The 26,100-nt window shown below is 43.0% G+C and overlaps 1 protein-coding gene across 1 annotated transcript; it reads left to right on the forward strand.

Moving 5' to 3' along the window:
• The first annotated feature begins 524 nt into the window (after window positions 1–524).
• LOC137647201 (hydroxyacyl-coenzyme A dehydrogenase, mitochondrial-like) lies at window positions 525–24,709 on the forward strand. The gene is made up of 6 exons (XM_068380535.1): window positions 525–771; window positions 4,262–4,537; window positions 5,025–5,162; window positions 7,944–8,106; window positions 8,613–8,729; window positions 24,300–24,709. The coding sequence occupies exons 1-6, from the start codon at window positions 658–660 to the stop codon at window positions 24,419–24,421; spliced, it is 930 nt and encodes a 309-aa protein (XP_068236636.1). The 5' UTR covers window positions 525–657; the 3' UTR covers window positions 24,422–24,709.
• Window positions 24,710–26,100: the final 1,391 nt, after the last annotated feature.

Here is a 26,100-nt window from a genome sequence, read left to right on the forward strand (position 1 = left end):
TATATATATATGTGTGTGTGTGTGTGTGTGTGTAGTGGATTAGAAACGGCTGCATTTGTTGTTGTTATTGATGTGTGTGGTGTTATATATATATATATAATATATATATATATAATATATATACAACAATAAGCTCCCACTAGACATTCGTAAGACTGAATATATTCATGATTAAGGCTTCTAGAGGAAACTGAAGATTTTTTTTTTGTTTTCTTAGTGCATTGGTGATGTGAAGTAATGCTAAATGGCCTGGAATGTATACCATAAAATGCATTATGAGAGAAAGTAAAGTTAGTAAAGTCAGAACTGCTTGTCGGATAAAGTACATTCTTGAATATTTGAGAGTATCAAATGCTTATTATCGAAGCACTTAAAAAACATGCATATCCACAACTTCTTAAAAGGCTTATTATCTCAAAGTCTTTCGTATATTTAATAAGATCTTGATATATCAACAAAAAATGAAGTTTATACAAATTTTCCTTTGGAAATTAATGAACTTAATGTCCTAATTGGCAACATGTTGTTGTCAGGCTTCAGCTCAGCTGGTCGACGCTTGACGGAGTCCAGTGCCAACCGGTGCCCTTTCGTGTTGCCTAAAAGCAGTGAAAAGACCCTTCTCTGGTGCAACCTAGACTGCAGTTCTGTATTATATCAATGGCTTTTGTTAACCAGATCGCCAAAAGGGCTTTTTCCAAGTCAGCTGCCATGTCTGCTATAAAAAATGTCACCGTTATCGGCAGTGGTCTCATGGGGGCCGGTATCGCTCAGGTAATATATCGTTTTTCTAATTAAACTAATCATTGTGATTTATTGTAGAAGTTTTAAACGATGCTTCAGTATCATATAAGTTGTGTCCATAAATATATTTAACGAAATTTCAGTACAAGTTGGTTTTTGTTGTGTTATGGCTTCTTTGGTAAGATAGGCCTAATGAAAAAGCCAACCGGCAGTAGGCTACCGAGTAATTTTGACCGTGAAATTTGGCATAATTTTTTCAAGTTTAAGACTTTAACGTTTATTTATTTATATTAAAAGTTTGGTTCGTTAATATATCTCTAGGCTATTCGCGCCCAATTGTGCCCTAGGCTAAGATTGATATATTTTGTAGATCGGTCCAAGTAGTCTGCTTGCGTATCCACAATGGTATCCATATTTTAAATCTTCATATTTACTCTACATGCTTGAGCTTATCCCCAAGAGCTCAATATCTTAATAGTTGCATATTCCCAGGTCTGTTTGCATAAGTCGCTTCACACACACACGATGAGTTGGTATGAGGGTAAATGTATACCCATGCACCGTTAATGGTAACCATGGAGAAATACGGCTTTTCATTCATGTTTTTTGTGAGGATTTTAGTTATTTGGATATCATGTAGGAGCCTTTGTATATCAGCGGTCAGTTCTTTCCCGTAAGCATAAAAAGTGGACACCAACTAACCATAACTCCCCCCTAACCTAACCTACAAGCCGTGTCCTTTCCTACTTACCTAATGGGGGGCTAACACCCCCTGCGACCCCCCCTTATACTGCCATATTCTTAATCAGCCGTCGCCATACATACAGGTGGCCGCTATCATACATAAACCCCATTGTTTGTATGAGAAATTTAAAGGTTCTAGAACTTGATGGTAAATATGTATGTTACCTATAATAATCCATGTGTAGAAAAGGCATTTTCAAAGTTTTGTGTTGATAACTGTCGGAAAACCCTTAGTTTTTTATTTTTTAAAAGTGACTGAACCATGTATTTGATTGTCAATCCATAATACATAAGGGAAGCAAACTTATGGATACAACCTAACCCAGTGGTTTTCAAACTTTTTCATGAGTGACCCTATTTGAAACATTTCATTCCTTCGCGACCCAGAGTAAAGTGAAGAGAAAGAAAACATGCAATGATATATACACTTTATTTTGGAAAAAAATAATGTGTACAGCTTTTCATTCACAAAACTAAACTAGTGGGATTTATTTCCTGTCAGAGACACCATTACACAGATGAACATACATAACAAAAGTAATTTGTGCTAAAGAAGAATAATTCAATTAAGCAACTGAAATACACTGAAACACTGAAAGCATGATAATGTTCCTGTGTCAATGCGACCCCATCAAAATAGATCTCGCGACCCAACTTTGGGTCGCGACCCATAGTTTGAGAACCACTGACCTAACCTAACCTAAGTTGTCGAGTCCTAACCTACCAAGAGGGGAGGCTACTCCTGCTTGTGACTCGCCAGAACTTTGTGTCCTTCCCCTAAACTAAGTAATAAATCCTTGTATTTGATTGGCAAACAAAATATTGGGGCGCCTTTGTATATCAGCGGCCACTTCCTCCAGCATGCATTAAAAATGGACACCAACTAACTAAACTTCCCTCCGTAACCTAACCTAGAAGCCGTATGCTTACCTACTTACCTCCCGGGGGGAGAATAACGCCCCCCGTGCCCCCTCCCCTACACAATCTTATTCATAGTCAGCTGTCATAATTTTACAGGTGGCTGCTATCATGCATACACCCCAAATACTGTTTCTGAGGCGTATATAGGGGTTCAGTCGCTTTTATATTGTACGGTAACTGAAAAATTTTCATTTTCCGATAGTTTTAGATATAAGAATTGTTTAAAATACTTATAAATACACCGGGAACTCTCATTTTTTACGAAAAGGAAATTTCCGTATGTCTGTGATACTCGTCTTGGCACAAGGATTTTCTTCCCAAGCCAAATCATGGGAATGTTATTATTTTTATTATTATGATTGTTGATATTATTATTATTATTATTACTTGCCAAGCTACAACCTTAGTTGGAAGAGCAGGATGCTATAAACCCAGGGGCCCCAACAGGGAAAATAGTCTAGTGAGGAAAGGGAACAAGGAAAATAGAATATTTTAAGAACAGTAACAACATTAGAATACTGTTAAATATCTCCTTTATAAACTATAAAAACTTTATCAAGACAAGAGTAAGAGAAATTAGATAGAATAGTGTGCCCGAGTGTACCCTCTAGCAAAAAAACTCTAACCCAAGAGACAGTGGAAGGCCATGGTACAGAAGCCGTGGCACTTCCCAAGACTAGAGAACAATGTTAGTTTCATAATAAAAAATGTGGCATCTCTTTAAATAGGAAGTTTGGTGATTGGTCAATAGAAATTACATTTTAATGAAGTAGGCTCTGAATGGTCAGTTGGAAGGTGGCTGCAAATGTCAACCAGGTTCTAATAGTGTATTAAATTTGAAATTATTTCTCACAGTTGTTGGAATTTGGTGTTAATTTGAGTAAATTAAGAATCTTGGATATTAGTTTCCAAGTTATGTGGCTCAAAACAGTGTGTTTGAAGAGATCTACGTATTCGATTATGTCTCCCTATGCATATGTACCAACCAAACAATTTCCATAAGAAACTTATAAAAACTGATTAAAACACATGAGAACACTCCTGAAAAGTTATATTAGACCAATGAAGAATTGAAATACAACATGATGTCACCCTCTTTATATCAACTTAGTAACCTTGGGTTTCCGGCGTACTAAACATATTACAATCGCGTGTTGTATTGTGCGACTGTTTGCTGTTGCTGTAGGGTTATAATGAAATTAGGGCAAACTGGCGTAGCTTAAGATATCCCACACAACCTTACATTAAATCGCTCCCCTGTGACCCCCCTCCCCTTGCCCGATGACGATACTAAAAAAAAAAAAAAAAAACAATCAAAGTGCTTTTACATCTTTAGAAGATAATGAAGTCGTGTTCTTCAAATGGAATTAGGGGATTTAAAGATTTGTCTTTTAAGTACTTTATAATATGAATCGGCTATCTAGGCGATAGAGTATGAGGTTTTTCAGATAAATGAAGTAATCGATACAGTACCATATATTCAAAATTTTGATTCGTGTAAGAAATTGCTACACAATTTTTCCCGTAAAAAGGGTCGAAGAATTAGATGGGAAAGCTAAAAGAGAAAGACAGCAATGGCTCAGTGATTTAAAAGGCGATGCTGTCAATCCTTTCTCCAGTGGTAGACTCTCCAAGTTAAATCGAAGTTTCTTATCATGAATAAATTCACTAGGAATATATTGTATGCCTAAAATGCCATTTATTTACTTAAACGTAAGCACGGTTATAAGCAGTTATAAATATAATCAAGGTAAAGTATTGTAATGTAATACAGTATATACATGAGTGATATAAACTTAGGTGTGCATTTCATAAATAACTTGAATATAGTGACCTAATCTAACCTTATCCTCAGGTTGCTGCACAAACAGGCCACACTGTAACTATGGTTGACATTGATGGTGAAGCTGTGAAGAAAGCCGAGAAGAGAATCCAGTCTTCTATCCAACGTGTAGCTAAGAAGAAGTTTGGAGGAGACGGAGCCGACGCTGAAAAGTTTGTTTCGGATGCAATCCAGCGGCTGAGCACTTCCACAGATGCAGTTGCCTCTGTAACTACAGCTGACCTGGTTGTAGAAGCAATTGTTGAAAACTTGGATGTCAAAAAGAAGTTATTTTCTCAGCTTGATGCTGTAAGTTAGTTTTTTAAGTTTTGAAGCTTGAAATGTTAGAAATATATGTTTTCCTCATAAGTTTTCTAGTAGACCTTCCAGCAGAAAAAGTCCTGAGAGAAAAAGTAATGCACTAATCTCTATTTTTAGAAATGCAGTACTAAACAATTTATAGAGTAATTTGGTAATATTATATTGCCCATATCTGAAGAAAGACATCTGTCATGACTGCATTAACTGTATAGTATTGGCTCTAGTAAATTTTCTGAAATGTTTAAAGTTAGATTTTGGGTTCCCCTATCTTTGTTATTCCAAATCAAAAGGAAAATTAATTTTGAAATTTATATGTTAGAGATGCAATTATTTTTATTTTGTGGAGAAAATGTGTTAAAATGTTCAAAAGCAAAAATATTCAAGTTCTAAGTTTTCTTACAGAAACTGTCTGTCGATTATTTTGCTGAGATTATCCCTCTGACTTTGGATTACAGTATACTGAACTTTATTTCAGGCGGCACCAGAGCATTCTATATTTGCGTCCAACACATCCTCATTGCCAATTTCCAAGATTGCCGAGGCAACCAACCGAAAGGATAGGTTTGGTGGACTTCATTTCTTCAACCCAGTGCCTGTCATGAAACTGCTTGAGGTAAATTTAGAATATCTTTATTACTTCCCAAGTGGTGAATTTGAATTAGCTTAGTATACTGTATACACAGTTTAGCATAATGTAATGTTCAACCAAGTCCTATACATAAGAAAGAGATGCTTTTGATGAAAGTGTTCGAAGTTCAATAGTCATTAATTCCAACATGATTAACCCCAGAGGTTATCGATTTGTTTAATTCTACATGTTTGAATTTTTTTTATTTAATACTCGCAGAATTTTTTTTCAATGTTCTTCAATTAAAAATTCTTATCAACGGACTTATTGAATCTTGACATTGACATTTTTTATTGCCATATTGTGATGGGCAGCTAATAGTATGGTGATCTAGTATGTTCAAGTAGCTTTCGTGAGCAGCAAAAACAAATAATAGTTATTGCGCTGATGCAATGTACTATGTTCTGTACAAGAAGTTCAGGTGGTAACTTTATGGCAGTTTGGAGCATCTCTTTATAAAGTCCATCCATATACCAAGGCACTTCCCCCAATTTTGGGGGGTAGCCGACACCAACAATGAAACAAAACAAAAAGGGGACCTCTACTCTCTATGTTCCTTCAGCCTAATCAGGGACTCAACCGAGTTCAGCTGGTACTGCTAGGGTGCCACAGCCCAACCTCCCACATTTCCACCACAGATGAAGCTTCATAATGCTGACTCCCCTACTGCTGCTACCTCCGCGGTCATCTAAGGCACCGGAGGAAGCAGCAGGGCCTACTGGAACTGCGTCACAAACGCTCGCCATTCATTCCTATTTCTAGCACGCTCTCTTGCCTCTCTCACATCTATCCTCCTATCACCCAGAGCTTTCTTCACACCATCCATCCACCCAAACCTTGGCCTTCCTCTTGTACTTCTCCCATCAACTCTTGCATTCATCACCTTCTTTAGCAGACAACCATTTTCCATTCTCTCAACATGGCCAAACCACCTCAACACATTCATATCCACTCTAGCCGCTAACTCATTTCTTACACCCGTTCTCTCCCTCACCACTTCGTTCCTAACCCTATCTACTCGAGATACACCAGCCATACTCTTTAGACACTTCATCTCAAACACATTCAATTTCTGTCTCTCCATCACTTTCATTCCCCACAACTCCGATCCATACATCACAGTTGGTACAATCACTTTCTCATATAGAACTCTCTTTACATTCATGCCCAACCCTCTATTTTTTACTACTCCCTTAACTGCCTCCAACACTTTGCAACCTTCATTCACTCTCTGACGTAAATCTGCTTCCACTCCACCATTTGCTGCAACAATAGACCCCAAGTACTTAAACTGATCCACCTCCTCAAGTAACTCTCCATTCAACATGACATTCAACCTTGCACCACCTTCCCTTCTCGTACATCTCATAACCTTACTCTTACCCACATTAACTCTCAACTTCCTTCTCTCACACACTTCCAAATTCTGTCACTAGTCGGTCAAGCTTCTCTTCTGTGTCTGCTACCAGTACAGTATCATCCGCAAACAACAACTGATTTACCTCCCATTCATGGTCATTCTCGCCTACCAGTTTTAATCCTCGTCCAAGCATTCGAGCATTCACCTCTCTCAACACTCCATCAACATACAAGTTAAACAACCACGGCGACATCACACATCCCTGTCTCAGCCCCACTCTCACCGGAAACCAATCACTCACTTCATTTCCTATTCTAACACATGCTTTACTACCTTTGTAGAAACTTTTCACTGCTTGTAACAACCTTCCACCAACTCCATATAACCTCATCACATTCCACATTGCTTCCCTATCAACTCTATCATATGCTTTCTCCAGATCCATAAACGCAACATACACCTCCTTACCTTTTGCTAAATATTTTCTCGCATATCTGCCTAACTGTAAAAATCTGATTCATACAACCCCTACCTCTTCTAAAACCACCCTGTACTTCCAAGATTGCATTCTCTGTTTTATCCTTAATCCTATTAATCAATACTCTACCATACACTTTTCCAACTACACTCAACAAACTAATACCTCTTGAATTACAACACTCATGCGCATCTCCCTTACCCTTATATAGTGGTACATTACATGCACAAACCCAATGTACTGGTACCATTGACAACACAAAACACATATTAAACAATCTCACCAACCATTCAAGTACAGTCACACACCCCCTTCCTTCAACATCTCAGCTTTCACACCATCCATACCAGATGCTTTTCCCACTCTTTATAAAGTACAGTGCACAAAATAACATGTGTGTGGGTAGTGCTCTACCAACATGTAAGTTTTTGAACTTGTATTCAGGAGCCCATAATTACTGCCATGTGTAAACGTTGCAAAACATATCTTGTACTCAAACCCCAGAATTACTGCCATGTGTAAATGTTGCTAAACATGTCCTGTACTCAAACCATTGACAGAAATACAAAACAGAATCAGAGTACCATGAACTGTTCTCTTCATATGTTGGAGAAATCATTAGCAAGCACTACATTATTAATCAGGATCTTTCCTCCTCATGCACTTGACAGCACTACTAAGACTTCACTTGTTCATGATTTACATAATTGAGACTAAAAATATTTGTAACACAACTCTCAAGATTTTTACTGCTTATATTTACCCTCTAAATATATGTTTGAAGTTACTTAGGGTTGTCAAAATGCTAATAAAGTCAATTGAAGTTGGAGTGGGTAAGTGTTTTGAGCTTTAGCGTATCCAAAACTGCACTGGCCTTGGATTTAATTAAGAGTGGAAATGCTAAGGACTTGCCATCTTTTCTTCATAGGTTGTACGTATTCCTGAAACTTCACAAGCAACCTATGAGGCTATGGTTGAATGGGGGAAGAACATGGGAAAAGTCACCGTTGAATGTAAGGATACTCCAGGATTCATTGTCAACAGACTGCTGGTCCCTTATATGTTTGAAGCTGTCAGGCTGGTTGAGAGAGGTTAGTTAAAAAAAAGAAAAAAGGTTATTAATGTATGATGATTTATAGTTCGTAATCTTTACTTTTTTTTTTTTTTACATATGTATTTTAACACCTTGGTTGGTTTTTCATATTATAGTAATTTAATGCTTTCAATGTTAAGTATTTAAATGCATGTAACTGATACTTTTTCTGGTTGAATTATCTAAATCAAAACCTTTTTCATCAGTCATATTAGGGAACTAAACAGAATAGTTGTTAGGTGTTTAAAATATTTATTACACTAATTTATAAAATACCTTAATCAGAACTCTTTGGTCAGAGTTTTTGGTGAAAGTAAGTTTGAATATTGTGGAGAAGTAAAAGCTGGAAATCATTACAGCTAAAAGTCAAAGGATTGTATCATAGGTTGTAGTACAAAGGTGACACAGCAGGGTATTGTGTTCCATTTAGTGTGTTAGGAAGCCGTTTTCAATTGTTATCTTGAAATTTCATAATGATATTGAGTACTGTCCTTGTATCTTTAGGTGATGCCTCTCCACGTGATGTTGATACAGCCATGAAGCTTGGTGCTGGTTATCCCATGGGGCCATTTGAACTCATTGACTATGTTGGCCTGGATACTGGAAAGTTTATTGTTGATGGTAAGTGCCCCTCTCTTTCCTATGTTTTGTTTTCTCGTTTTTCCTCTAGGTATGGAATTATGTTATTTCAGTGAATCTCACCTAGGTTCATAGTGCTTCCTTTTCAAATGTACCCATATATCAATGGCTATCCTAAAAATTTAAAATATCCCGTTTTCTTTTTACTAATAGCTGTGCCCTTCTAGTGGAGTATTGTGATATGACAATAAGAGTTCTTGGGTATGCCAGATAGTAACTGCTGTTTCAATCTTCTCATTATTTACTCCAGTCTGTCGCATATTCCATTCCGCAAACCCGGATTGTGATTTTTCAAGTTCAAAAGGGGTATTTTGCTTCTGATTTATATGCATTCATGTTTTGATTATTCAAGGGATTTATTGCTAGATGATGAAAGTATGCACATTCCCTTTGTCTCATGTCTCGGGCAGCAATGCGATTTATAAAGCTGTACTGAGTGTGTCAGATTGACAGTCCATCTTATGGAAGAATCTGTTTAGCTTGTGACTGAACTAAGTTCACATTTAGGATTCTAAACATAAAATAGGTTTCTTTTAGCTTATAAAAAATGCAGAGAACAATAGGTTAGTGGCTTACAGTGGGGAGGATGGTAATGATACTGCCGAAGCTATTACCGAGCTCTGTGGTGTTTGTAGTAGTGAGTTTTAGAAGCTTTTATTTCCTAATTTGCTGTTTGTGCAGTTCGCGAAGGCTAGCATGGCTTTTTGCGGATGGTGATGCTAGCCTAACCTACCCTAGTGTACCAGTTAGTAGGGGCCCTGATGATAGACTGCGTTACAGCATAGAGTTGAGAGCATCACTCTTTCAATTTACTTCAGGTCCGTCCATTGCGAATATGCTAAACCCTTGCTTTTCCTTAACCCGGGCTATTCTTTCCAATCACTTGATTCCAAGAAAACACACCATACTGGTAGTTTGGATCCTGATGTCTGTCTGACTGCTGAACGTAATCACTCGTGATGAATTTCTCGCTGTTCTCCTTAATAATGTGTTTTTTTATGGTACCTATTGAACCAGGAACATAATTTAAAAAAAGTAAAAGTTACTGCAATAGCGGGAAAATGGATACACATGATTCGGATGGCAATGACCTGATACCTTTTATCGGGATAAGTGAATTTGTTTCATGCTGATAATGCTGGTGTGATGTCTTATACTGTACTATGAAGTTTTGTAATGTATTACACAGACAGTGGATGAAGTGATGGCTTGGGTGGAAGGAAAGTCTATCCAAGGCTTTGTCTCTTCTGTTGTTAAACCTTTAATTCCTACAGTAGTGTTCGATAATTTATAAAGAAAAATAGGTTGCCTAGCCTTACTCTTTATCAAGGTAAAGCTAATTCATTGGAATCCCTAGTGAATGTCTATGAAAGGAGGTCACAAACTGCAGCTTTTTCAAGTTGGTTGATCAAACATATGTCGGTTATTGTTAATCGAATAAAATGTTCAGCTGAAATTTTCCCTTTTGCAGATTTGGTGGTAGGGAGTCTATTGAGTCTTATTAAAGAAATGTCTGTAGGCCTCCAGGATCATAATTTTACACTAGATTACATTTAGGTGGTTTGGATGGTGCTCTGGAGGCTGTTACAATATTTATTTTTGTTAATTGTAAGGAGAAAAGGTGTTCGGTTTAGTTTCAGATGTCCAGAAGTGCATCCTTGATTGTTTGTCTTTTGGATCGAGGTAAAATCGTTTTGTGGAACAGTTGTCTACTAGAAAACAAAATGACCCTTTGGGGTCGATCTTGCAAAGCCCTGTTTTTTCTTCTTACTGTTCTGTCCTCATTCTCAAGTATATTCCTCTTTATATCCAACGAAATATTATTGGAACAGTATTAGGCTTTTGGTTTTCAGACTAAAAAGGCCAGGCAGAGGTTCTAACAGGGCTTGTCGATTTTATAGAACTCAATGACGTTCATTAACAAGAAATCCTGGTAATAGAAAAGCTTTTTCAATTTCCTGGAGTTTTGGAAAACCTTTACCATGAACCATGGTTTCTCACTGGTAAGAGAGGGATATAAAATTTCTCCATTCTCCAACGTTCCTCTGTCAAGGGAACCCACCTTTTTCAAGCTACCTTGACAGTTTGACCAAATGCCTTTTTTTTTTTCAAATTATCTATGGCAAAATTTATGATGAAAATAGTGGTAGAGAAAGTCTTGGATACCTCCCCAGTGGTTTATAAGAGGATTTTCATAGTGCCCAATGCATCGGGGCTGGAAGCCAGTTTTGGATGTATCAATTCTCAACAGGTTTTGTAAATGGTTCTTTGAAAATTTTTGATAGAAACTCCCTCCACTGTCTTAGAGGGAGTAAAGAAAAGGGATGAGATACTTTGATAGATTTGACAGATGTGTATTATTACATCCACATCCATCTGGACTCCAGGAAATTCCTTTGCTTTATGAACAGTTCGAAACTACTGCTGTATGTACCAGTGTAATGTTCAATATTTGAAGACCCATTTTAAGGTTCTAAAGTTTTGGTCAACCATTACATGTGGTAAAACTTTGGAAAATTTAAAGGTTTTGGACAGCTAAGCCTAGACTTTGGATTTCATGACAACAAAGTAACTTCTTTTCCACAGCAGTAGATGAACTATTTTTAAGACAATAAACTTAAATATTTTACATATCGGAATTATATCATTATTATGTTTTTATATTGGAAATGCCCAAACATTCGGAATTGGGCTACGTAAATCGTACGCTTTGGATTGCCCGATAATGAAAATCAACAATGTCTGCAGCAGTTAACTAATATCATTATCTTGAATAAAGACAATAAAAATACATAATTCCTTTACTTATTTGGGAATCTCAGTTTCTATATTTATGGCTCTTGTAGACTATGATAAGTATAGTCTACATTTCTCATAAAAATAACTCTTAGCTGTCAATCTGCCATTTTTATTTCATCTACTTATTTCTCTTCTCTTGCGATTCATAAAGTATACCTTTTTTATTTTTGGTAGAAAGGATGTGATGAATTAAAACACATTATTTCATGCCATGCATTTAATAATAAAAAAAGATTAGTAAATTAGACGTTAAACAAAATTACTGAAATTACAAAAAAAAAGTAAAGGGGGAAAAAAATATTGAATATTGAAGGCCTTCAAATATACTACTTACTATCATCAGAGCTAGCTTCAGCAACAGCGATCACTTGGTTAAAATTCAACAGTGAACTTTCTTTATATATTTGATGACATACTGAAGTGTATTGAGTAGAAATACCTAGAAAACTTTTGATATAACAAAGAGTAATAGTACATTAGATAGTTTTAAGAATAGTAGAATTGGGTAAAGTGAGATTAAAGAATAGAAAAGATTAACAGTACAATGGATAGTTATAAGAATAGTAGAATTGGGTAAAGTGAGATTAAAGAATAGAAAAGATTAACAGTACAATGGATAGTTATAAGAATAGTAGAATTGGGTAAAGTGAGATTAAAGAATAGAAATGCATGTTTATTATACTGTTTGCTAATTTTAGTGGTCAAAATAAAGAGTAGAAATGTATGACTACTAAACTGTTTGCTAGTTATAGTGGTCCCTTTGCCATCCTTCATTAATTACGACAAAAGGATTGTAAACAAGGAATGTTTTCCTTCTAATTTTGTTTGCTAGTTAATGATATTAATAATTTGAATAAGTATACTTTACAGGTATTTTAGCTTCTTTTTAGATGTCAGTCTTTCACTAGGCTACAGTACTAATTACTGACATAGCCTAGGCTACCATCGGTGTTTTGATTCTAAGTATCGTATATAGAAGCTTAGCCTAGGTTTATTGTAAAATGAAGAGACTAGCATTAAAGGTGTCTGGATCCAGTTTCATCAGAATAGATGCTCACCAGAACATCAGCTAGGCAAGCCTAACCCCCATTATGTTGCCCAAACACAGCAGTGGCCTCCCCAGTAAAGAACTTAAACTCACAGTCACGGGCTGCGATCGATCTGCTGCCATGCGAATACTAGGCAAACACATTATCGCTGTACTAACCAGGAATATGTTAGAATCTTAAATATCCAGTTCAAAATAGGGATTGAACAATACATGAAGTCAAATATTACACAGGTATATATGGTACAGTATATCAGTTCAAGTGTCCGTGTTTATGATTCATGATTACCCATCAGTTGATGATTCTAATCTTGAGTGGTCGAGATTTCAGGATGTCAGAGTTATATTGCACGTAGACGACTGGCTAATTTTTAACACTTCTACTATGTATGGTCCCTCGGGCTATAGAGGATGTTGAGTCCTCGTCAGTGTGTTACAGACTAGAGATTTTATGTTTGGTGATGATAATAACAACAGATAGCCTTTCATAGGAAAGAGAATTCAGTCCCTCCATTTGTTGGAGTCGAAGCAGATGAATCACTCTGTTCATGTGTGGATGAAGCTCCAGGGACCATGACATCTCTGGTAAAATGGTGTGATCTGTGGCTTATGTTGTCGAAGTGCCCAAAGAGATTATCTTACAAGACCAATCTTCTCAGACAACAAATTTCAAGTTCATTTCTCTCAAATCCACCTGGTTTGATTATGGTTAAAGAGACCAGAAGTGTGGTTACTACCCGTTATTTCTGTATGAATCTTTGTCCGAAAGAGTTTTGTTGGTAGTACTTCAGTGGTGTACGAAATCAGTTTTTCCCTAACTCCATTTAAAGTAATCCTGGTTTCCTTATAAGAGCTACTGTTCTTTGGAAGTTTTGGTAGTAGCAGTTGATGTTTTAGTACAGTGTAAGTAGAACCGAATGTATATTAGAGGATAATTCGTATTGATTTAGCTCCTTATAGTAGTTTAGCATTAAAGTTCTTAATAGTGGCCAAGGTTTGGTACTGAGGTAGTTTTATTGTTCTAGTGTTAGGTATTAAAAGGATTATTTGGAAGTATGTACTTCATATTAAATTCTTTTTGTTGCTACTTATGTTTAGACTATTATGGGGATTTAGAACTAAATTTTTCTTAATCTCTATTTGTAAGGTCTTGCGGAAGACTTCCTAGCTTTCGATTGTTACCTTAAAGCTTATTTGTTCCGTAACCGAAATACAAACCACGCTATTTACATTGGGTTTACCTTTTAGCGCAGCTGAAATGGCGAGCCATTAGAATTTAACGAGGGTGTATTACCCCCACGCTAGTTAGCGGGAGGGGGGGGGGTGGTAGCTAGCTACCCCTCCCCCCCTCACACACTGGTGAAGCTCACTTTCACTTTTGGCTCGGACTGGGACAGACGTCTCTGTCTTTGTCCTCGCTTGGCAGCCATTGTTTGTTTTGTCTTTACTTAATCACTTTTCTTTTACTCAATATATATGTAAAAAAAATTTCATGTTTGTATGTATATTTGAGTATAGAAATAAGTAAGTTTCCTTTTCAGAGTTGTGTGTGTAGTGTACGATATCTCCGTGGTGCCCTTGGCAGTTAGGCCACCACGGTGTAGTTTTATGGGTTGCAATCGAGTTTGACTTCTGTCTTTCTCTCTCTTGAGGTCGTTCACCCTCTTACTACGTTTACTACGCCTTTTTGTAGCTTCCTACCCATGTGGGGGGGTTGCTACGCCGTACGTTTTGTCTCACTTAGTTTATGAATCTACAGTAATTGTATTTGATAATTTTTCAGCTTTGTAGAACGATTCCTTTCGGGGTTTTCGTTCTTTCTTTAGTGTTCATTCATTTTTAAATTACATAATTACATAGTTTCATAATTATAATTGTTATAATTCTGTTTTGGTTACAGCTCTCCTTCCGTGAGTGTAAGTGGTTGTGAGGGCACGTGCCTGTTGTGTAATTCTTGTTTTCCTTTCCCTCGGGATTCCTCTTCGGAGCCTTCCCGGGGGAATGAATGTGTACTAATGATTTTTTATTTTTTTACAGTTACCGATCTAGTTCGTTTCTGTAATATGGCAACAGTTTGAGCTGTCTTGTTGAGGCCTGGGGATTCGGCTGTTGCTGCCTCCCCTTTGGATTTTCGTCAGGGGCGTGTCTCCTTCTACTGGAAGTGCTCCCGTGATGATTGACAGCTCTCCAGTTCATTTAGAACTCTCAGGAGGCTTGCCTCCTTGGGTGGGTAACTTTCCTTCTGAGGGAAGTTTTTCCTGTCCAGGCTTGAGTTTTTCCCCTTTTGGGGGGTTCTTCTCTTGCCTTTTTTTCGTGCGACTATGCTCTTGGTGCTGAGCGGTCGCACCTGCAGTTTCGGTCAAGGGGCTGGGCAACTGCAGGAGCCCCTCTTCAGAGGATTGCTCCTTTCAGGTCACTGGCTGACCAGTCTCTTCTACGAAGTGTTTCTCTTTCGTTCGCGAGAGAGTGCACTCATAGAGACTCCTCTTCGGAGGATTCTTCTGCTGCTGTTGCTGTTGGCCTCCTTCGCCGTAAGGCTCACCATCCGCCTCGTTGTAAGGGCCTCTCATATCCCTATAAGGGTGCTAAGAGGCGCCTTTTTGAATCTCCGTATGCAGCCTACAACTCCTCCTTCTTGATCTTCTGCCCCTAGTGCAGATGGACAGCAGTCTGACCTCGTCTTCCGACGGGCAATGGTCTTCCCGACGGACAACGGTCTTCCCGACGGAGTCTCCCGGTGGACAGACAACGGTCTTCCGACGGACATCAGTCTCCCGACGGACAACGATCCCTTCGGGGCAAAGGGTTGACTCCCACGGGGGTTCTTCCCTTGCGTGTCAGGGTTCCCCTGCACGCCCGTCTGCTGTGTTCTCTCCTGCTCCTGCTCAGTGTTAGCGCACAGGCGCTCTCCTGCTCATCAGCGCTTTCGCTCCTGCTCGTCAGCGCTCTCCTGCTCGTCAGCGCTCTCATGATGATCATCTCTGCTGTTCCTGTTGGTTCCTGTTACGCGCCCACGTTCGCCCTCGCGATCTAGAACTTCGGTTCAGGTCTGGGTCAAGGACTCTTCTTCTATGCGCAGGCTTCCACGCGTTGCCTTCTGCTCGCCAGCAACCTTAGACGCGTCAGCGATCTCCTACACGTCAACGATCGCCATCGATCTGCCACGCGTGTCAGTTCCCCTGACCACCATCAGTAGCGATCTAGCGCTCGCCTGCTGTGGACCACGATCTCCGTTAGCTGAGTCTTGCCGTACATCTTCTTCCTGCTCGCCAGCGCTCACCTTTACTTCTGTCCTTCTATGCGCCAGCTTTCTTCAATCGCCAGCGCACATCTGCGCGCCCTTCTTTGCCACGCACCAATGGGCGCCAACAGTTTTCTGACCGTCTAGGATCGCCTGATTAACAGCTTGCTTCAGCGCTCACCTTCCTGATGCACCTGCGCGCTAACGATCACTAGTCTCTCTCGCGTTGGCAATCGCCTACGCGCCCGCGCGATTCTTCACCTGCACGCTAGCGTTTTGTTAACGCACCACAGCTCGCCAACGCGCCGTCGCTTGCCGACGCGCCATCGCTTGCCGTCGCTTGCCGTCGCTTGCCAACGCGCCTTCACTCTCCTACTGGCTATCGCTCGCCAGAACGCGCCATCGCCCGTCTACGCGCCATCGCCCGTCTACGCGCCATCGCCCGTCTACGCGCCATCGGTCTCCCGACCGCCTGTGCTCACCCGCGCGACCGCACGCCCCCGCGACCGCACGCCCCCGCGACCGCACGCCCCCGTTCATGCGCGACCGCGCACATGCTCTCCAATGTTCGCCCGCGCGCGAACCAACGGTATCCCGTCGCGCGGACGGACGGTGTCCCGTCGCGCGGACGGACGGTGTCCCGTCGCGCGGACGGACGGTGTTCCGTCGCGCGGACGGACGGGGTTCCGTCGCGCGGACGGACGGGGTTCCGTCGCGCGGACGGACGGGGTTCCGTCGCGCGGACGGACGGGGTTCCGTCGCGCGGACGGACGGGGTTCCGTCGCGCGGACGGACGGGGTTCCGTCGCGCGGACGGACGGGGTTCCGTCGCGCGGACGGACGGGGTTCCGTCGCGCGGACGGACGGGGTTCCGTCGCGCGGACGGACGGGGTTCCGTCGCGCGGACGGACGGGGTTCCGTCGCGCGGACCGACGGGGTTCCGTCGCGCGGACCGACGGGGTTCCGTCGCGCGGAGGGAGCGTAGAGTTCATGAACTCTAGGATTGGCACCACCCCCCCCCCCCTTTGCAGGTTTCACGCTGGGAGGATGCCTAAGGTCATCCGGATGACAGCTTCCCGATGCCCATTCCTGCACAATCTCTGTGATCAGCCAAGGATATTGCGCCTGCCGTCTCTGTCAGCGAATTCAGTGTCACTGAACCTCTATGCCATAGGGTCAGCAAGAGTTTTCCCGTTTGAGCAGAATGATCCATGCCTTAGGAGAAGGTCCTCCATAGGATTATCGACGGCTTCACCCCCGGCTTCTTCAATCGATCCTTTCTTGTAAGGAAGTATCTGAGACGGGAGTTCCGTAGTCGACCTCTCAGCCCTGATCAAGTTTGTCGAACAAACTTCGTCCAGCGTGGAACAGCAGAATCGATCAGACTGGTAGCGAGGCAACAGGACTCCTTAGGCCCTGGATTGGAAGGACGGGTATTTTTCAGTTTCCATTCCATCCATCTTCCAGGAAGCTCATGGAATTCAGCCTAGACTGCAGGTATTCCTGCTTAAGATGCAGTTTGGCGATCCCGCCGTGGCATCGCAGGTTTTTTTCCCCCAGAGAACTCTCCCTGCCTTCCTCATGGCCGCTCAGGTGCAGGCTTCCGCCTCCTTCGCCTTTTGGAGGTCTGGTCAACTCCGGTAGGTCGGGTTCGACCTTCTTCAGCACCGGGACAAGCTTCCGGATGCTTACCATGACTGTGGGTTCATGGTATTTTGCTAGGAGCCTTCTCTTCTTCTGCCTCAACATCTGGAGTATCTAGCCATGATATTGAGTCAACAGCCTTACCACATTGGGAACCCCGCTTCTCGTCCGTCCAGCGAGGTTAAGCAACGTCGGTTCTGGTCGGTACTTGGATGCGTGACCACCTGGGGACGCCAGATTCTGTTGCCACCTCCTCCGAGCCTTCCCTTCAGTTGACTGTGGCAAGGCTGAGGAGAGTCGCAGTACCTGTTCTCAGTCAAGCAGAGCTTTCAGCCCTACCTTGGAACGTTTCCCAGTTCTCTTTTCCTCATTGACCTGTCTATAGTTCCAAATGGTCGCCTCAGGATAAGTTCCTTGTGGGGCGGTCCAAGTTCCGGTGGTTTCAAAGCAACGATTAACCGGACTTTCTGGCCCCTATGGGACCAGCGGAACGATTAGACCTGCAATGGGAGTTGACCTATGGAACCTCTTGATGGGAGTGGATATTCTCGCCCTTTCCCCACATTTTTTATGCTGTTCTCGGACTCGTCAAAGAAAGGTGGGGGGGGGGAGGCATGTTCCGGTCCAGGCCTATGGTCAGGACCTGAAGGATACCTCTCCATCATTCAGGCAGGCTTAGGGGCCGTAGTCTGGCCCCTCTACAGATCCTACAGCTCCTACTGAGTCGCTCCGTGCGCGTCGACTTCATGGTTCTGGCGTGTTCTAACCAGCAGAGGACGCATTTTCACACCTTCGCATCTTGCAGTAGAGATTCCAAGATGATTTGAGATTCTCTCAATACCAACATCGGCTCCCTCTTTCCAGACAGAGGAACGTTCTCTCCGACTATCCGAGCAGAGCCTCGTAGAGAGAGTGTACCTGGGGGTCTTTGGCCTTGAGTAACCAGCAAGTCCTGGTCTGGGGGACCTGATCGAGACAGCTTGGAACCTCAAGCTTCTGCGGTTCTTCCCCCCAGTCTCGGACCCCGAGACTCTGGCAAGATGCATTCCGGTGATGGTGGGACATCAACGCCTGCGTCTTCCCTCCTTAGTTTTCTGTTGAGAATAGGTCTCAACAAGACCAGGTTGTCTGTCAACCTTTCAATGGCCCTAAGAGCTCCACTGGGACTATGCGCAGAACGGTTTCCGGACCCTCTGCTTCCGACGGACATCAGTCTCCCGACGGACAACGATCCCTTCGGGGCAAAGGGTTGACTCCCACGGGGGTTCTTCCCTTGCGTGTCAGGGTTCCCCTGCACGCCCGTCTGCTGTGTTCTCTCCTGCTCCTGCTCAGTGTTAGCGCACAGGCGCTCTCCTGCTCATCAGCGCTTTCCTGATCGCTAGCGCTCTCCTGTTCGCCAGCGCGCTCCTGCTCGTCAGCGCTCTCCTGCTCGTCAGCGCTCTCCTGTTCGTCAGCGCTCTCATGATCATCATCTCTGCTGTTCCTGTTGGTTACTGTTACGCGCCCACGTTCGCCCTCGCGATCTAGAACTTCGGTTCAGGTCTGGGTCAAGGACTCTTCTTCTATGCGCAGGCTTCCACGCGTTGCCTTCTGCTCGCCAGCGATCACCAGCTCGCCAGCAACCTTAGACGCGTCAGCGATCTCCTACGCGTCAACGATCGCCATCGATCTGCCACGCGTGTCAGTTCCCCTGACCACCATCAGTAGCGATCTAGCGCTCGCCTGCTGTGGACCACGATCTCCGTTAGCTGAGTCTTGCCGTACATCTTCCTCCTGCTCGCCAGCGCTTACCTTTACTTCTGTCCTTCTATGCGCCAGCTTTCTTCAATCGCCAGCGCACATCTGCGCGCCCTTCTTTGCCACGCACCAATGGGCGCCAACAGTTTTCTGACCGTCTAGGATCGCCTGATTAACAGCTTGCTTCAGCACTCACCTTCCTGATGCACCTGCGCGCTAACCATCACTAGTCTCTCGCGTTGGCAATCGCCTACGCGCCCGCGCGATTCTTCACCTGCACGCTAGCGTTTTGTTAACGCACCACAGCTCGCCAACGCGCTGTCGCTTGCCGACGCACCATCGCTTGCCAACACGCCATCGCTTGCCAACGCGCCTTCACTCTCCTACTGGCTATCGCTCGCCAGAACGCGCCATCGGTCTCCCGACCGCCTGTGCTCACCCGCACGCCCGCGTGCCTGCGCGACCGCACGCCCCCGCTCATGCGCGACCGCGCGCGAACCAACGGTATCCCATCGCGCGGACGGACGGTGTTCCGTTGCACGAACCGACGGTATTCCGTCGCGCGGACCGACGGGGTTCCGTCGCGCGGAGGGAGCGGTAGAGTTCATGAACTCTAGGATTGACACACCCCCCCCCTTTGCAGGTTTCACGCTGGGAGGATGCCTAAGGTCATCCGGATGACAGCTTCCCGATGCCCATTCCTGCACAATCTCTGTGATCAGCCAAGGATATTGCGCCTGCCGTCTCTGTCAGCGAATTCAGTGTCACTGAACCTCTATGCCATAGGGTCGGCAAGAGTTTGCCCGTTTCAGTAGAATGATCCATGCCTTAGGAGAAGGTCCTCCATAGGATTATCGACGGCTTCACCCCCGGCTTCTTCAATCGATCCTTTCTTGTAAGGAAGTATCTGAGACGGGAGTTCCGTAGTCGACCTCTCAGCCCTGATCAAGTTTGTCGAACAAACTTCGTCCAGCGTGGAACAGCAGAATCGATCAGACTGGTAGCGAGGCAACAGGACTCCTTAGGCCCTGGATTGGAAGGACGGGTATTTTTCAGTTTCCATTCCATCTATCTTCCAGGAAGCTCATGGAATTCAGCCTAGACTGCAGGTATTCCTGCTTAAGATGCAGTTTGGCGATCCCGCCGTGGCATCGCAGGTTTTTTTCCCCCAGAGAACTCTCCCTGCCTTCCTCATGGCCGCTCAGGTGCAGGCTTCCGCCTCCTTCGCCTTTTGGAGGTCTGGTCAACTCCGATAGGTCGGGTTCGACCTTCTTCAGCGCCGGGACAAGCTTCCGGATGCTTACCATGACTGTGGGTTCATGGTATTTTGCTAGGAGCCTTCTCTTCTTCTGCCTCAACATCTGGAGTATCTAGCCATGATATTGAGTCAACAGCCTTACCACGTTGGGAACCCCGCTTCTCGTCCGTCCAGCGAGGTTAAGCAACGTCGGTTCTGGTCGGTACTTGGATGCGTGACCACCTGGGGACGCCAGATTCTGTTGCCACCTCCTCCGAGCCTTCCCTTCAGTTGACTGTGGCAAGGCTGAGGAGAGTCGCAGTACCTGTTCTCAGTCAAGCAGAGCTTTCAGCCCTACCTTGGAACGTTTCCCAGTTCTCTTTTCCTCATTGACCTGTCTATAGTTCCAAATGGTCGCCTCAGGATAAGTTCCATGTGGGGCGGTCCAAGTTCCGGTGGTTTCAAAGCAACGATTAACCGGACTTTCTGGCCCCTATGGGACCAGCGGAACGATTAGACCTGCAATGGGAGTTGACCTATGGAACCTCTTGATGGGAGTGGATATTCTCGCCCTTTCCCCACATTTTTTATGCTGTTCTCGGACTCGTCAAAGAAAGGTGGGGGGGGGAGGCATGTTCCGGTCCAGGCCTATGGTCAGGACCTGAAGGATACCTCTCCATCATTCAGGCAGGCTTAGGGGCCGTAGTCTGGCCCCTCTACAGATCCTACAGCTCCTACTGAGTCGCTCCGTGCGCGTCGACTTCATGGTTCTGGCGTGTTCTAACCAGCAGAGGACGCATTTTCACACCTTCGCATCTTGCAGTAGAGATTCCAAGATGATTTGAGATTCTCTCAATACCAACATCGGCTCCCTCTTTCCAGACAGAGGAACGTTCTCTCCGACTATCCGAGCAGAGCCTCGTAGAGAGAGTGTACCTGGGGGTCTTTGGCCTTGAGTAACCAGCAAGTCCTGGTCTTGGGGACCTGATCGAGACAGCTTGGAACCTCAAGCTTCTGCTGTTCTTCCCCCCAGTCTCGGACCCCGAGACTCTGGCAAGATGCATTTCGGTGATGGTGGGACAACATCAACGCCTGCGTCTTCCCTCCTTTGTTTTCTGTTGAGAATGGGTCTCAACAAGACCAGGTTGTCTGTCAACCTTTCAATGGCCCTAAGAGCTCCACTGGGACTATGCGCAGAACGGTTTCCGGACCCTCTGCTTCCCCTGATGGATCTCCCGGGAGAGCTTCTCCCACGGCACAGGCTACTCAAACAACCACACTGCAACATCTTTCACGAGCCGGGGCGTCGCTGCGGCTTCATGCCTGGAGACACTACGCCTCCTCCTCAAAGAAGAGACAACCCGCTACAGTCGCGGGACGGAGGTCGCGTCATCTGCGATAGTCATCCGCAGGGGTCTTCCAGGCGAAATGAAGAGTCTTTGGTGGTTGGTGTCGTGGGAGATATACCTCTTCCCTTGAGGCCTCTTCTCCAGCAATAACGATCTTATTGCCTTTCGGCGGGAGGAACTCCTTTCCGCTCTCGGCAATGAAGTCTGTCGCTCAGCCTTTCCCTGACCTTCAGGCTTAAAGGAATAACTTTTTCTTTCCCGCTGGACCTTTCCTCGCTCATGCGGAGCTGCGAACGTCCTTGCCCTAGTCGGAGTGAGACCTCCAACATGGAGCATGGCTCGGACTTTTTAGTCCCTTAAGAGATCTTCTCAAGACCCTTTACGTCAGGCCTCTGATCGTATTCCGTCTTGGGGCTTCTGCTCACAATGGCCGCGGCCAGTGTGTAAGCAATCTTCTTGGTCTCGTACGACTCCGCCCTTTCTAAGGAATGGGGGAAGGCAACATTCAGGTCGCTCCTGAGTTGTTGGCTAGACTCAGAATCTGGGAGTCCCGGCCCTTCGGTCCAATTCCTTCAAGATTTCGAGTCACCATTCTGTATCTGATGTCCCAAAACCTTCTCCTTCTTGCCAGTAAAGGAATCGAGAGGTTACCTTTGGGAACAGCTGCAGTTTGTCCTCAGTTGCAGCCGGTTTGGGAGCACAAGAAGGACACGGGGGAGAGTCACCAGTATACCTCTTCAGCTCGGACTCAAGGACATTCATCTCGACCTGTCTCCAGACCCTCCCCCGTCACGTCGCCCTACAGCACGATGTCGTATACATCGCAGCGTCCCTCGCCTTCGAGTAATACAGTACTACTCTGTGACGCAGGTGCTACAAGCTAGAGTCTGTAAGCGTCTAATGACCTTCGCAGCCCGCTTCCTGCAGGGCGTGACCCACAGGAGTTTCGATACGTTTTCTATCGCTCTGTGGTGGCTACACAACAGCTGGTCTAACCTCAGGCTCCTTTTTGGACAGGTAGCAGAAGGTTGAGGGCATTGTTATCAGGTTTTAGTCTGCATGAACGAAAGAAGTATGTCTGGCCCTTACTTCTTTCTTCATCATCCCCTCTACGGGAAAGCAGCATCCTGGTCTCTGCATAGCTGACCTCGAACCTCTGCAGGTAAACCATGCTTCCTTGTGTTCCGAGTATTGAGTCAATACTGTCGCGTCCCCCATACCCTGACGAGGTGGTATTGGGAACGTCCTAACCCAGAGTTTCTTCTGGAACTCCAGGTCAACTGCCTAGGACGGGTCACACTTCTTCCTTCACACACAAGCTTATGTAGGCCACACAGTTCCTTGCGGAGCAAGGACCATGTGAGGTGCAGGGACTCCTTTTCTCGAGTGCGACTCACTCGGATTCTGAGTCCCCGGGTAAAGCCAAAGCCAGTATGGCTGAGGACTTTCCACCCTACCTAAGGGGTAAGTCACCCAATGTAAATAGCGGGGTTTGTATTCCGGTTACAGAATAAATGACAAATTCGAAGATAATTTGTATTTTTCCTAACTATACAAACCTTAGCTATTTACACATATTTGCCCACCAGCCCTGTCCCCCAAACAAGTCCTACCTCTAAGTGAAAGTGAGCTTCACCGGTGTGTGTGTGTGTGGGGGGGGGTGGGGTTAGCTAGCTACCACTCCCCCCCCCCCTCCCTACCCTACGTGTCTTGTCTAATTGGTATAAGTATTTAAACTAGGATATTAAATGGAGTAGCTATTTCCTTCACAGTCCCACCTCCATCATATTGTGGGAGTCAGCTATATGAATCTCGGGCGAGTTTCACAGAAGTCAACATAATTTTTATGATGAAATTATTTTTATACTCGCCTGAGGTCCATATCATGCCCCCATCCACTTACTAGTGATATTAAGAGGCTTATTGCCATATAGAGTAAAGACACTACTGTATTCCACTAGAGCGGCATGGTTATTACAATGAAGAAAAGGGTAAATTTTAGAGTTTAGGATGGACATTGACCTATAGCTAGCTTCTAGAAGGAAGCCACCTGAACCCTATGTGTGTATAGAAATAATATTAAAATTTTCCTAACATAAGCTAATTAGGCTTTAAAGAAAGTGCACAATGCTGTACATTTTATTAATAAAAGATAGCCGCAAGAAACCAGGCTACAACCAGTTACTTTTACTTAGACAAAGTTTAATTTTTTTTCCCAAATTCTGAACTTGCAAGTGATATGATTGTGCATTCCCTTTTGTTATATGACTTGCCTGTTATTTTTAACACCACAGATATGGGCATAAGTTATATTTAAAGAATATCCGTAATTAAACTCAAAGTTTTGTAATCATAGAGTAAAAAGAGAGTATGAGATAAATTAGTAATGCAGTTTAGTATGTAAAAAGATACTGTACAATATCTTAATAAATTGAGTGAAATCAAATTCTTAAGCTATATATTACATAGTCAATACGTTTTTTTCCATTTGTTTTTAGGTTGGGCAAAGGAATATCCAGACAACCCACTTTTCCAGCCATCAGAGATGTTGAACAAGTTGGTCTCCGAAGGCAAGCTTGGTGTTAAAACTGGCGAAGGATTCTATTCTTATAAGAAGTAAATATGAAAATGAAAGTTTTCATGGTGGTATTTGGGTGAAGCTCTCTCAGGATATTAGAGGTACATGAAAATTTTTAGGAAAGAGCTAAATGCATTGTGCCTTTCTCACTAGTAAAATATTGTTCATCATTTAATTTCAATTTAACTGAGGATACTATTAATTTTAGCTGTTTTGCCCAGTACCCATATGCACATCAATGCAATTAATAATGTTAAGAATCTTTATTTTGTATAAATTAATCTGGTTTGTTAATATCTTGTACTTTTACATCATAAATGTTTGAATTTTTGTAATTTTTTTTTCCTCCTTAGAATTAATTAATCTTCTAGTATGCTGGTAATTGAAAATGCTTTGTTGCATTAGGTTCTTTTAGATTTAATAATGGGTAAATAATGACTTTTTTATAAGTGGCCTTCCTTTAATTAACTTTCCCAGCAATTTTATTCATTTCAAAACATTTTGACTTCTTTCAGCTAAATTGGTTAGAAGAATTTAGTGACGAAGACTCCTGTTTTGTCTCAAACAATCCTGCTCTTTCCCTTTGATCCTTAAAGATGTTTCCCACTAACCTTTTCAGGTGAGCATTGAGCCTTATGGTTTACTTAATTGTTCTTTACTCAATTTTCTTTTTCGTAAGGTAGAATGTTAATTTTGTGTCCCTCAAATTTTGGAGAAGTCAATTTGTAGAAAGTAATTGTACAGGAAAATTTCAATTCTCTAATTTCATTTACTGTACGGTACACACTACGTTTATTTATGAGAGGAAAGCTCACTTTATTAAGAATGTGTGTACTAATTTTCAAAAATTATCAAATATGGTCACCTACTGAATTTTTAAGAAGGCTACAGTAATAAAAAACTGCTGACTTCTATAGCCTAGCGTATTCAGAATGACATTTAGAAAATAAAGGTACAGAGTATTTGTTCATCAAGGATATTTGGAAGAAAGCTGAAACAATTGAGTCAATATTGAATACCTCTAGACATAGATTTAGGCCCAAATAATTAGGTTAGAAGTTCTAAGAATACACAAGTTTCCCCTCCACTTGTACTTGTATTTGTTATATACTGTCAACCTAATAGATACCGTAAATAAAATGCTGATAGAAGTAGAAATAAAATCAGGGCAAACCTAAACTACAGTTTCTGAAGAGAAGTGTCGTGATATTTGCAATGCTTTCCTCTGCCATCCCAATGCTTCTTTAATTTATATTTTGGGAATAGTTTTCAGTACTATACGGTAGGTTTTATGGATGAACAAGTCATGTAATAAATGTATATACACAAGTAAATGTACGTCCTGTTTAGTATAAAAAAACAATCAAATTATCAATTTTTAACATGGTAGAGACTTCATATGTGATCTCTTGTCACCCCACTACTTACATCATCTGTGTAAATAACAATACCCTACCTCTGTTCTTGCTTCCTTCAGTTTCACCCTTACATCTTTGTACTTCATCTTGTTTACTGAGAATCTATACAACAACTCTTTACCACATACCTTAAGTCCTGTTACAATACTAATCTAGGAAGTCCAGTGCTAGGTTGTCAGTCCAAACTTCCAGTAGTTTTATCAATTGACCAACTATACCCATCACAATCATACAGTTAGAGCACAGACTTTAAAGTCTGTGCTATAATAATGAGTATATTAAGTACAGTTTTACAGAACATGT

This window comes from Palaemon carinicauda, chromosome 9 (assembly GCF_036898095.1).
Source record: "Palaemon carinicauda isolate YSFRI2023 chromosome 9, ASM3689809v2, whole genome shotgun sequence".
NCBI classification, from domain to species: Eukaryota; Metazoa; Arthropoda; class Malacostraca; order Decapoda; family Palaemonidae; genus Palaemon; species Palaemon carinicauda.

Bases quoted from the DNA above. Each gene is read 5' to 3' on its own strand.
- LOC137647201 (XM_068380535.1), top strand. From the start codon at position 658: ATGGCTTTTGTTAACCAGATCGCCAAAAGGGCTTTTTCCAAGTCAGCT. The intron at 5,163-7,943 runs GTAAATTTAGAA...TTTTCTTCATAG, and splicing joins CTGTCATGAAACTGCTTGAG to GTTGTACGTATTCCTGAAAC. The intron at 8,730-24,299 runs GTAAGTGCCCCT...ATTTGTTTTTAG, and splicing joins TGGAAAGTTTATTGTTGATG to GTTGGGCAAAGGAATATCCA.